Below are 13,550 nucleotides of genomic sequence, written 5' to 3'. Positions count from 1 at the left end.
TAGGTGTGCCTGCTTGAGCAGGAAGGTTGGACTAGATGATCTGTAGAGGTCCCTTCCAACCTTAAATATTCTGTGAATCTGCTGGTATCATGTTCTGGTATCATGGCAAAGGTGATTCAAACATCACTGATGTCACTCAGCACTGTGCAGCTCACTCTCTTGGTCAGTCTGTGCTGGAGTTGCATAGTGCGTGGATTTGTGAAAGCTTGTAATTTGCCTCGCTTATTGCTCATGACCTCTTTGAAGATTTGTTTAGTCAAAACCACTTGGTCTTCTTGCATCTGATATCTGAACAAATGCAGTTTGAAAATGAGATTTAGCTATTTTTCAATTCTCTTAGAATCACTCATTTTTTTCAAGGCCCAGGTGGAGAGATTCATGTCTTTTTATGAAGTATAATTGTAACTGAGCCAGCTATCTAGGAACAATTTTGAGTTCTCTTTGCCCTGCTGCTTGGGCATGTGCCACCATGTCTGTCAGATGCTCTGTGATCACCCCAGACCGTGATCTTTYGTCATCTGCTCTCCTCTGTATTTTCTTTACCATGTGACACACCAAGGTGACCCTTGTGTGAGGTAACCYGGCAGTCACCCTGGGCCCAGGTCATCTCCTCAGGTGCTGCCCTGCTTGAGCACCTCTCAGACTTGGCTTAACCGTGGCAGCTTTGATCTGTCTGCTGCTTCTTTTCTCTTCCAGATGAGTTTGAGATGGGCATCGGGCAGACCACTGCAGCAAAATTAAATGTCTGTTATGATCCAGGAAAATTATATTATGTGTAATTTTACATGGAAGCAAAACTGAGTTACATCAACGCAGATAATGTTGTTATGTAGGAGTCCAAATACATTAATAACGATTAGCTKTTTTTTAAATTGGCAGTTTTTTCAGTGTATACATTACATAGGCTTTTTGTATATAAAAAACTGCATTATTAAATAGTCAAGAGCATATATTGCGATCATTCTTCCTTAGTTTAATCAAGTTAATTCAAGTGCTTGTTCTAGGATAATGACATACTTCATCTTTCAGTATTTATTGTGCTCTGGGAGACTTGGGCCCTGGTGGTGCTGTACCCCCCCCTCGTGGTGAAAAAGAAAGTAGTAGAAAAAGCCTGACAAAAATCTCCTGGAAAGCAAAGGGAAAACGGGAGATGTGCTGATTTATATCGACTGGCAAGCTTTTACTTGCTATTTTGAATTCTGGCAAGTATTTCTTTAGGAATGGTAGTTACTGGGGGAGTGCTGTGCTGAGAGATGTTTTTCTCTGTAATGCAAACGTTTTGTTGGCTGATGAAGTATTGCAGTGCTAAGTTCAATATTTTGAGACTGTGCCCCATCTTCTCTAACATACATCGGATGCAACAAAAGGATGCTTGGCATGAGCAACCTGTAAAGCTTATAGTGGCATGTAAAGGGTCAGGCAGTGACTGACCAAAATATCATGCCTAAACCTTCTGTTTCTTAAGAGCAAGACTCCCTAACCTGCTACTTRCTTCACAACTAGAAGCTAGTTGTGTGGTGGTCTCAGGACCCAGGCCCAGGAACATGATGCTGCTCGACCTCCTTCAGCTATGGTGTGTGTAGGAGCAATGTCTTCTTCTCTGACACTCTTAATGATGCTTGGGAGGGATGTCAGAAACTACCCACTGTTTTGGGGTGGCTCTGGACCACTTGCCAGCCCTTCCTGCAGCCCCGTGGGACCTCTGTGCTGCACTTGCAGGCCTGGAGGCGAGTGAGGGCCTCATGACTCTGTTTTTCTTTGCAAGCTCGTGCGCTCATGTGCCTGTGAGGGGAGGTCTTTGCTTCGCTCCACTTTGATGCGGTTCCCTGGCTGGGCAGAGGCGCAGGCCGGTGCAGCTGGGGGCGGGAAGGTGCCACACGGCCTCCTCGCCGCAGCCTGTGTGGTTGCGGTGCCTCAGCCCCTGCGGGGCTTTCCCTGTGGGCAGGGTCCTCTATTGCAGCAGAGCAGTGAGCCTTGCTTCCAGGCGGTTGGACTCTGGGAGGCAGCACTCCTATGTGCTTTCAGCTGCATCTGATAGATATGAAGGCTGCATTTTTGTAACTTATTTACTTAAGCATGATGGCACTTTTTCTGTAGTTGTTCTCACCTCTAAAATATCTGTCAGCTTTTCACTAAATATCAGGAAAAAGTCTCTGTGAGCCTTGCAAGCAGTGTTTGGTCTTGGTGATGGTGAAAGCCCTTCGTCCTCTGTCTGCTGGCACTAGACATTTAACTAGCAGACATGTGCTGTGCACAAGGCCATGCACCATGCTAGTATGGCTGTGAACTTGTCCGTCATTTTCGAGCTGTGTAGTACAGGCAGTCTTTAGCAAGCTGCTAACCTTTCAGGGCTGTGTTTCATCCCATGGCTACAGCTGAGTAGAGTTGTAAGCAAGTAGCCTCTGCGGCTTCCCTTCTACTACGTTCATCACTGCTGTACTTTTAACATCTAAATCTATGGTGTGGGGAGGCAAAAAGAGAGGTGGGGGACCAGGGTGAGCGTCTAATCTCTAAAAGCAGAATTTTCTGTAGAAATTTTGTTTGGTGTGGGCCTCGGAGAACTTATTAAACTTCCGTTTTTCAGTTCAGAGCATCAGCTGGCATGCACAGATCTCTGCTTCTGTGTTATTCTTCCCAGAGCACTGGACTTGGTCTTGAGGTGTAATATCAGTCTATTGAATTGTCTGAGCAAGGATGTAACTTGCAGGAGATTTTTTGGTAAGGCTCACTGTGGAGGGGAATAACGTTCCCTGTGAGGAAGAGTAGTGCACAACATTTGTTTGCGTTCTGTGTTGTCATTTTTTATATTCAGCAGACCTAAGAGAAGAAACAGTTCTGGGCCCATTGGTGTTCTGTCTCTTTCTCTGCTCCAGCTTGCTTGCTGTCTACTCCTTTCTCTGTGTGCGCTCAACTTTGCGCTCTCTTCTTTCCACTTCTGTTCCTTTTCCATGTTCCCAATAGAAAGGCTTTGTCACTTGGCTTTGGCCAGTTTAGACTTATGGAGGCATATTTGAATCCTGTGCTTCTGAGCCTATGCTCAGGTGATTTTTTTTTTTTTTTCTTTAGCCCTAAAAGAGCAATACTTTATGGATTTACATGCAGGGTGCACTTTGGAAATATTGCTTTCTAACTATCAGAGAGACCTACTTTTTTGAAACTAAAATGTTCATTCTGCAGAACTAATTGGGTTAGTGACTGCTAAAGTCTCCCAACAAGCAGCCAGGTTGTGTGTGTGAGAGAGAGAGCGCAAAGGAGGTCTTATTTTGAAGTAATGGGATTGGTGAAAAGGACTCAAAGATGCTGTCTGATGTACGATATTGATATTTGTTGTGTTAAAGTAATGTCACAGTAAAATAGGAACACAGTTATTTCTCTGAGTAGCAGGTCTGGTGGCTGTGGCTATCTTTTAGGCTCCTATGCAGAGAAGTTGGAAGCAAAGAGCCTGTTCAATCCTATCTCCCACCTTGCTATCGAACTCCCAGTTTTAAACAGCATTCTACATCCAGCCACATAGAATTTCAGAATTCTGATGTTCAAGGCAGACCAAATTCCACATATTTGCACCAAGATTTTAATCCATTTGGATGCCTAAAGATTTTGAAAAGCTGTGTTGTGTGCTTGCTTGCTCCTTTTCCATTCCTGATAAAATGTAATATCTTTTAAATGGAGAAGTGTATACTGCTGTTCTGTATAGATACCTTTTATGATGGACTGGGACTTCCTCTAGATGTTTGGAGAGGGAATTTAAAAAATGTGTATTTTATGAATTAGTTTATTAAATATTTCTGAATCTTTTGATAAAAATCCTAGCCCTTTTAGTTATGGATCTCCTTCCTGTTACACTTATGATTTGCTTTTAGTTGTTTGTGGCAAGATGTCTTTGTCTCTTTGCATTATTTGTTAGAAACTATGGGTAAAGGAAATGCTTCTCCTTAATGTGAGGTACAATTTGGATTGATTTTATGGAGTATGCCCTCAAAAAACTGCTTGTCCTGTTTGGCCTTAGAGCAGTCCAAACAGATCTAAAGCAGTTTGGATCTGTTCTGCATTTACATGTTTCAGGACTTTTCACTTCACTGAGAAGTCGAAATACCTTCCCCCTTCCCCCCCAATCCCGTTTTAAGATAGAATTCAAACATCTGCAAGGTAAGAGCTTCTCCCACTCAGTTCTTTGGTAGTTCGTGTGTTTGATACCATTTTAATGCAACTGTTCCCTCATTGCAGGCTGGGAGCTCTAATATGTAATTTTATGTAATAGTATGTAATTTTACATGCTGAAAAGAACATGAATGCAATGAAAGCAAGCACAGAGGTGACAAAACAGAGGTGACTTTACTTGAATATGACTTGAGTTTTGTCAACCAGCTCGTCATATTTTTCTTAATCATCCTTAATCATCTAGAGCATTCAGAGAACTCCTTATGTCATTAGACATAATACTCCATATTGCTTATGGAAAACTCTGCAAATAAGTGTTTTAAATATGATGTCTGTTAGCCTACTTCCAGTAGGCAGTTAGATAATGTTAGAGGTTACATTTGAAAGCCTTATCTGAACTTTTAAACTGGCCTCTTAAGCATAGGATATGACAGTTAATCTACTGAGAGAGAGGGAAAGCCTGGAAATCTATAGTTAYTCCTGAGTGATAGTACTATAGGCAGTCAGTGCAGTAATAAGGTAAGGGTTTTACCCAAGCTCGGGGAGATGAGTTTTCATCTTTTAAAGAGAAAATTCCATAAAACTGTACAGAAAAATTTAACTTTCATTTGCTTATCCTTTATAAAAGTAAAGGTAAATAATTTCTTTCTCTAGATCACAGGAATTTCAAGGTTTGTCTAGCTGAAAAAAGTTGAAGTCAACACTGAATATTTATAGATATACGAGCATATGATTTTTTTCCCAGGTTGGGAACACCTTTTCGTGCAATGTGTGTGTTGGGACATGCTTAAAGTTAACATGCGGGTAACCTGGAAAAGGTGCCCTTCTGAAGCAAGAGTGCTAATGCTAAAGCAAGTCAATTAACTTAAATGCTTTYTATATACCTTTATAGTTGGATGGTCACTCATTTTATATAGAAATATCTCTTAATTGAAACAAAGAGATGTTTACACTTAAATTTGAAAGGTGTATTTTGTAAGTATGAGAAGAGATCTAACAGAATTTGCTCTGAGAAACTGTATCCATTTAAATACTTCTGAACTCTTAGATTACAAAACAGACACATCCTACCATCCGAAGATGTGGATGAAACTGAAAGTGAGGCTTCAAAATGAGAGGTTTCCATTTATTCCTCAGGCAATATCACAGTGCTCTGTGCACACTGTATTTAGGAGCACATAGGAGCAAGCATTCATCACATGCCTTCATATTCAGCATCTGATCCGTGCTGCAGCAAGTATATTCTATAAGTATAAAGACTTGAGAAACATGGGAAGGATGCCTGGAGAATAGCAAGGTGGCTGAAAACCACAGAGCAGCTCCAGGGCTCCATCCTCCACTGCAGCTGCCTCAGGGCAGTCAGTCCGTGGCTACGTGGTGAAATCAGTGCCCTATACCCRTTTCCTCTAACAGGTCAGCTCTCTTGGATCCTCTTGTCCACTCTTGTGTTGGCATTCTCTCGTGGTTTCTAAGAGTCTGTTTTCTCTGATTATTCCCTCCTGCCTTCTTAGTCCTTCTTTTAAAGCCCATTTCAGAGGACTCTGCTTATCTCTACTCTTTTGCTATGTTTCATAAGGCCTTGGATGTCAGTCCCTTCCTGATCATTTACTCCAGGTAATCTCACCTGCAAATATAATTCAAAGTGGATCTTTGTCATGAAGGCATGCCAATACATTTCTTTATTCCAGGCCTTTCTTCTTTAGCCAGAAGTGGGGAGACCTTTGTGTGGATATCTAAAAATTGACTTAAGCTCAGCAGAGCTAAGCAGAGTTCCTGTAGATTCTGCTACTGCTTTCCTGTCACTCTGGAAAACCTGATCTTGTCTGATCTAATCCTGTCATGGTGTCCATTAAATGGGTATCATTTTGTACTTTTGTGCTTTCTCTATATTCTGGCCTCGAAAGTAAATTTCAGTGTTTTTGATGTGTCTTATTTTTTCCATGTAATTTTGAAAATAAGGTCACTTATGTGTGAACAAGCAACAAAACTTTTCATCCAGCTCTTATTCATCTTGCACGATTAGTCCAACATTCTTCTCTTATCATCAAAACATCCTTATGCTCTCACACTCATTCAAACAGGTGCTGTGGAAATCATTGCTATAATATGTTGCAAAGAGGAGATTGGAAAGGTATTGGTGTCTTTTGAAGGTTTCTTTTCTCTTGCACTGAGCATGGCCTTAAATTTTTTTTTTTTTTTTTTTTTTTGGCCTTTATAAAATGACCTTCATCGAGGAAACATCAATTCTATTCTGTATCATCCTGTCATTGAATGTTTGAACACTAACTATTGCACTCTGTGCAATGACATGTCTTGTTCTTAGCAGCACATCCTGGGACACATCTCCAAGGTATCCTCCTTATCCCTGTGACTACCCCTTTTATAAAACATGTGAGTCTTTACGCCCCAAAGGCATGGCAATAGTCAAGTTACTAATATGTTGTAAGTACCTATCAAACCAGTCGACACTGCCTGACTGGTTCCTTCTGCCCCCTGCTCTTGCTGTGTTGTTGGATTGTGAGCTCCATGGAGTCCAGGCCATATTTGTTCCATGTTTTCCATCTGGCATTCTGCAGTATAACTGCAAATATAAGGCTTTTCTAATGTTAACTACATAATTAATGGCAGTTATAGAATGGCAGAGCAGTTTCTGTGTGCTTTTTTCYGAGAGGACACAGGGCTGTAGTAGAATGTGTAGTAGAAGTGCTGACTGGTTATTTCAGCTCTTCAGAACTTTCCACCTCATCTTCACTAGGGAAAGATGCTTGAAAAATGCCCAACAAAGAGCAATCCTGTTGTAAATGAAAAATGCTCTTTGCTAATCTGCAAGGATATTTGGCTGCCTTGCAAAAACACTGTGTGTTTTGGCAAAGTTAGGAGCTTTGGCTTAGGAAGATCCATGTTTGGAATAACAGGGTGTGTTGCAAGTCAAGATTCAGGTATCTTGGCAGAGCTGTTATGCGTAATCTGGCATGATGCCTGTCTGCACTGTGCCTAGCTGTAGCAAGTGCTCAAGTCCCTTGTGAACAATATATGAATCTCATTTTGGAGGAGGGGAAAAAAAAAAAAAAGGAGGAGGGAAGACGGAGCCAGGATTTATTTTAACATTTAGCGGATATAAAAAACAAGTCTCAAGAAGCAAAATATTTTTATGAAGCATTCTGTGCAAATTCTGCAACTTCTTGTTGCAGACCTCTTTATCGCTTGGATTGGCTGATTTCCAAAGCATCAAGGCTAGGAATTGAAGGACTGAAATATAATCAGTGGTGATACATTTTAACCACATAAAACATTCTCTGCCTCGGGTGTTTCTAGTAAGCAGTGCAACAGCTCCTTGCTCCTGGACTCCTGACGAGGGAAATACTGGATCAGAATGGTAAGAAGCTGTTTACTTTTCACCAGATCTAGATCGATATTTTGAAAAGAATGTTTAAAAGCTGCTGATGAAATTAGTAGGGAGCAGTATTTAAGCCATATAACCAGTGTCTAAGATACAGTGGCATTATAAACGTGTTGTAGGAAGAAATCAGCAAAGCAAGTTGGTGACAAATATCTTTGGCACTGAACATGTTATACAGCTTGCAGAAAATCTTYTAAAATTTGAAAACAATGACTGAAATTCAATATAAAATATGAGCTTCCCTAATGGTTCTTTTGCAGCATGTGACAATTGCATTAGCTTTTATTATAGTTTTGCATTAGTAACCACTGGCACAGATGTTATACATATGAATAAAACCTGTGCCGATTGCTTATACTGGCTGTGTGTTTGTGTGCTTGCTTTGTTTTTTTAGGAAGAAACAGAGATGCTCTGTACAAAGAAATCTGCAGATTGTGAGAGCCACAGAGACTTTATTTTTCTGTTTTTTTCTGTTTTTTCTGTTTTCCTTCTATGAAGACCTGTTAGTTACATTGCTTTTCTCTGCTGTAATTACTGGGTGGGATAAATAACCAAGTAAAACTTTTTAAGACAGTGATTTTATTCCAAGTAACAACATAAATATTCTATTAAAATTATAAAAGTGGATTATAAAATAGATAAATGTAGAATTTGAAATTATTGTGAATCAACACCCATGCTGTTAAAATAGTTTAAACAGTGCCCAGAGATGCTARAGACATTTACGAGCGGTTTTCTAGATGTTAAACATTTGCTGGAGGAATGMAAATCTTCACAGTTATTACTGTATGCATTACGGGCAAGACTCATTCTCAAGACTGGACTTGATGCATATTTCAATAAGGAAAAAAAATAACTATCTCCTGTATGGGAACTCAGCCATTCATTTTAAGTATMTACCAGAGTCCAGGAATATATTGATTATGAAATTATAGTACATCAGGGTAAAAAGAAAACAAATCACTAAATAAGTCTGAAGAGTACTGAAATATGCTTACTTGACAGCCCAGTTGATATGTGGGAAATTATTCTTTTAGTGATTCAAATGGAAGAGGAGAATTTTAGAAGAGTAACTCTGGGAATTTGAAAACTGTACAGCAGATGTGAAACTACCTTATTTAGTATTTTTCATTTTTGTTATATATTGTTGCTCAGCAATATGAAAAAATTGAATGTAAAAACTGAAACTATCACTGATGCTTTTTGGCCCTTTTCTAGACTAAGTGGTTTCACAGAATGGCAAGAAATACAAAACAGAAGTGMATTATGATAGAATAAATTGTTATCTTGGGCTCTATATTGTAGATTCTGGTTGTAATCAAAATTGATGCACTAAAGACATGCTTTCCTTTTCAGCATGCAAGGCAGATTAGGAAATCTTTAACTGGAGATTAGGCTSTAAATTTCATGGAAGTTTTAGTGTGAATCTAAGAATTGTGATTTTTTTTCTCTATCATTCTTGACAAAAAATGCCCAGTGTGTGTTATGATACTGAGGAGACTTCAGTATAATACAACTTAATTATCAGAAAATGGTGTGCATGTAGTAGATGTATACCCTTATATATCCTCCTTTATTATTCGTTAAGCTGATCTCCAGTGTTTTCCTGGCTCCAGTGTCCTGTATATAAACATTCCAGGTGCGTATTTCSTTCTGCATTTGACTTGCATGGGAACTTCAGCTGCAGAAAATGAAGGAAAACTGTAGCGCACACATTTTTCTGGTCTRTTTGCTCAGATAAAATTTAAGCCAAAGTAAACTTGTCTTGTTTTCTACTTGGCTTAATTAGATAACTAGTGTGGTTCGTTCTCAGGATATCTATTTATTTTAGTTTGGATAGCCTACATAAGGTTGTTGTGAGTAGAAAAAAAACCTCTTTCCTACACGGCTGAAAAAAGTACCCTTAGTAGCAGTCACCTATATGACAAATGGCATAGCTAGTCCAAGGGTCATTGCTTCTTTCTTAAACTCTTAATGATGCACRTTCTTTCAGAATGTGAATTCTTAATGGATTTATTGAGGTCACAGCATATTATCGAATGCTTTGGATAACTTTATTCAAAGTATTTTTTTTCTGATAAATCTAAGGAGTAAAAGTAACATTGCAAATCATATGCCAACCTCATTTGAAAAACTTGCAAAACTGGAAAGTTAGTGCACTGCTAACTTTTAAGGAAATTAGCTTTATCGCTAATGCAAAACTTAAACTTACTCAACAGTTGGATGCAGCCTTCCTACAATATATCTAGAAATGCATTTAGATTAAATACTTTTYATCTCCATGACTAAATAGAAGTCTGATAATCCTGAAGCCTGAAAATGTAATCCTCTATTTAGAGAGATTTACTGTAAATGTAAAAAAGAGGAACTATGTAGAGTGAGGGAGTTAGAATGTAGCCCTGTACTTACAATGAATTTACCTCAAGATTTGATTATATCCTCAGATTTTACTTTTTTTTAATTATTATTTTTTTTCTTCCCATTGTTCTCCTGACACTTCCTTGGCTAAAATATTGTTTGTTCATTCTGGAGTGGCCCTTTTAGCTTTCCTAATGAACTTGAACCACTGAACAAATATTGAAGGACTTGAAAAGAAACTGATTGCTAACTTTTTTATTCAGACTGAGATAGCTTTGAGTAAGAGAGTATGGCAGATGATCTCCAGATCAGATTTATCTCCATAAATCTTGTCTGTGAAGAAGAGAGGAAAAGATACCCACTGTCAGCTTCAATTGAAGCATAATAATGAAGTATCTCTCAGTATCTACTTAAATGTATTCATAATAAGCCTTGTTTTGAAATCTCAGTGTGCTTGTTTACAGAGCCTGGATCCTTTCAGTGAACAAAATATGAAAGGAAGCAAAATTTATGCAAGGATTCCCAAACTGATGTGTGTGTGTGTGCCTGTGTGTGTGTGCCTGTGTGTGTGTGCCTGTGTGTGTGTGCGTATATACACACATGCACATATATATATATACACTTATACACACATATATATATTTTGGAAAACTGTTTCTTTCATTCATTACCAATGCACTCTGTAGATGAGATTTTTGCATACTGAAATATGTGCTTTAAACTCGCCATTACATCGGCAGGGCACCTTAAAAGGAGTTGCTTTTAGGAAGCTATAAATTATTTGCTGTGGTTTACATAATGTATTCGGATGCCTGCTGCATCTGTGTTCATGATGGGCTTTTATTCCTTCATCCATGTGACAGCTAAGGAAACTGTTGAAAAGGTGTGTGTTTAGTCTCAGCCTGCCCTGCAGGCTGGGATTCTTTTGCTGAAAGTGAAGGTTCAGGAAAATGAAGGTGGGGGAAAAGGTCAGTTTGGTTTTTAGCTGAAATAAGTAATGGGGTAACTTTCTGAGTAATAGAGTTATAGCTGGATAATACCCATTTTCCTGTTTCTCGTTAATGCTCGTATTAGAAAATTTGCAGTAGAATCTTTGCCACACATAACATGATCCTCATACTCATTAAGAATAATTGCCCTAAAATATCAAGGTTGAAACTCACTGTGGACCTTCTGTGTAAAAAGTATGGGATAAGAATACAGGATGCTAAAAAGTGGTTCATTTTCTTTCAAAATGAATCTTTTGGCAGTTTTCTTTGTGTGTAGTGCTGTATCAAAACTGGAGAATTATGTGACAGTGTTTATCTTTAGGTGTATTCAGTTGTAACTCAGGTTTGTTGACAGTCCTCCACACAGAGAGGAGATGATTTGTTTTCAGAAATTCACCTATGCGACAGCTGTTCAAAAAAGCTTGAAAACCTCTCCCTGGATGYGACCCTGTGCCACGTGCTCTARGTGTTCCTGCTGGAGCAGGGGGGTTGGACTAGATGATTTCTAGAGGTCCCTTCCCACCTCAACCATTCTGTGATGCTGTGAACTTTATACCGATGCAATGGCATGCAGAGGTAGGAGGAACTAGTTAGGAAGCTGTGCTCTAAAGGATGTGTTTTCTAGTGCTTGTGCAGGGAGTGTGCTGTGGTCCAAACTGAGCCTGGATTGTATATGTTGGTAGGAGATGCAGTGCAGAGTTTGGCTGAATTTCCAGGCTTGCTGTAGTACAAAAAGCCCTGATGAGAATGTGCCATAACTAAAGGAAGTCTCCTGCACTTGTAAATCTCAGTTATTTGAAAACAAATGGGCTAAATGTGTGCAACAACRTTGTGTCACCTGCACAATCTGCAGAATCAAACCTTGTAGTATCTGGTAACGAAGTGGAGAACTCAGGTSTGGTGGTTTTGCCTCACTTCTGTGTTTCTAGTCCCATACCATGATGGCATTCCTAGTAGTTGTCATGGCCCTAATTGAATAGTGCTAACATTTGGGTATGTCAGAGACCCTTTGTTGCAGCCCTTTCCTGCCTTGTGATGGGAAGTGGCCTTCATTGTGTGACTTGAATGCGACTGTCTTTCTGATCCTGGGTCAGAGGACAGTGGGTGTGTGTCAGCCTACCAGGCTAGGGGTTGCTGACATGGCCCTTCCTATGAGTGGAAGACCATCTAACAATCAAAATGATGTTTGGTCATGTGGAAATTAAGGCTGAAGATTCACTTATGAAACATGGCAAGGGGTAGGATCCGACAGGACAGCACTTCTGAATTAACTCCTTCCCTGGCAATACATTTTTTTCTGGTCTTTCCTATTCAGAATGAAGAATCCACGTAACAGGATAGTGTTTTCATCAGCATGAATTCTTGAGAAAAAACTATTGCAGATTTGGAAGGATATAGACTTGATGTAGCCCAAACCTGCCATCTGATGAACAACCAAAGAGCTCTTAACTCAGGCTTCCAATTTATTCAAGTAAGAAGGAGAAAGATCTTGCACTGAATCCAAAATTTAGCTTAGAAAAAGTTCAATTTTTATTTTCATTGGAGAATGTTGAAAAACTCCATGATGATAAGTTCCCATAAGTAAATTAGACTCTGTTAGATTCTCTTCTTACTTCACAAAACTTGTTGTATATACTATTGTAAGTCTTTTTTTATTATCTGAAGAGATAGGAATGTAAAAAGAAACCTTTTTTTGTACTAGCATTCATCTCATTGTTACAGAAAATAGACTGCAAAAGCAGCACTTCTATTTCATACTTCTTTAACTCCAGCTTAGGTAGGGAGGAAATCTGTTTCTTGTGCATGCACAGCATGGGAAAACCTGTTCTATGCATGAATACAATGAACTGGGGATGTCACAGGCAGAATATATTTGGGTCTTTTCTAGCTTTTATTTGATACAAAAATGATAATAAAATGATTCTCAAAGTTGGTAGTTTGCTATTTCTTCTCGGTGTGCTTGGGGCTGGCTGTAGGCTCCATTTTTGTGCACCCATGCCAGTTATGGCCAGTTCGGTGATGGGGAGACCCCCCCCTCTTTTCTAGATGCACCTCATGCATAGTTCCTGTTTCAAAGTCATCCATGTATTTGTCATTCAAAGCTAATGGCTCAAAATGAGCTCCAGACAAGTTGCAGAAAAACTTGGGCGATTTAGTCTTGGAAGAATCTTCTGACTTAGTGATTCTGGTGCATTGAGGATTTTAGAGTAAAGGTTGGCAGGTAATTGTTGTATTCCTAGATACAAGAAAGCCAGTGCACAACATTCAGATTAAATGTTTGGAAGAGAAAAAAAAAATAATACTGGATTACAGATTTAGTTGGGGAAGGAGTGAGACCACCTGTTCTAGGGCTGCTGGCTCCTCTGGTGCTGGCAATAACAAGGTTTGCAGTGTGCCTGGTTGCATAAAACCATGTTTAGTCTTGCCTTCAAAAACAAAATACAAATCAAGTTGTCTTCATAGGATTAAAATAGATATTCCTGTACTAAATATGTATTTTTGTGTTCAACGTAAGTAGAAATACTGCAGTCCAATAGGACATGCATGTATAATTAAGTGACTGTAAAAAATTTAACAGGAAAAACATGACTGTACAACCGCTTGAAGATGCTATTTTTGATGCCAGAGAACATGCAATTTGATTG

The 13,550-nt window shown here is 39.2% G+C and overlaps 1 protein-coding gene across 2 annotated transcripts in view; it reads left to right on the top strand.

The window, feature by feature from the left end:
- Positions 1-13,550, top strand: part of PLD5 (phospholipase D family member 5) — a 170,174-nt gene that overhangs the window by 26,595 nt on the left and 130,029 nt on the right. Inside the window, exon 1 of one of the 2 annotated variants that reach the window (XM_026041087.1) lies at positions 7,315-7,534. The exons of the other annotated variant lie outside the window; for it this stretch is intronic. Within the exon in view, the coding sequence (XP_025896872.1) occupies positions 7,532-7,534 (3 nt within the window). The 5' untranslated portion in view covers positions 7,315-7,531. Of the gene's footprint in view, positions 1-7,314; positions 7,535-13,550 lie in introns of those variants that run through there. 2 annotated transcript variants of the gene reach the window in all.

The sequence above is a fragment of the Nothoprocta perdicaria genome, unplaced genomic scaffold (genome assembly GCF_003342845.1).
Source record: "Nothoprocta perdicaria isolate Ctin4 unplaced genomic scaffold, notPer1 scaffold_278, whole genome shotgun sequence".
Taxonomy (NCBI): Eukaryota; Metazoa; Chordata; class Aves; order Tinamiformes; family Tinamidae; genus Nothoprocta; species Nothoprocta perdicaria.
The sequence above is the reverse complement of the archived record's forward strand: the minus strand, read 5'-3'. Positions and strand labels throughout refer to the sequence as shown.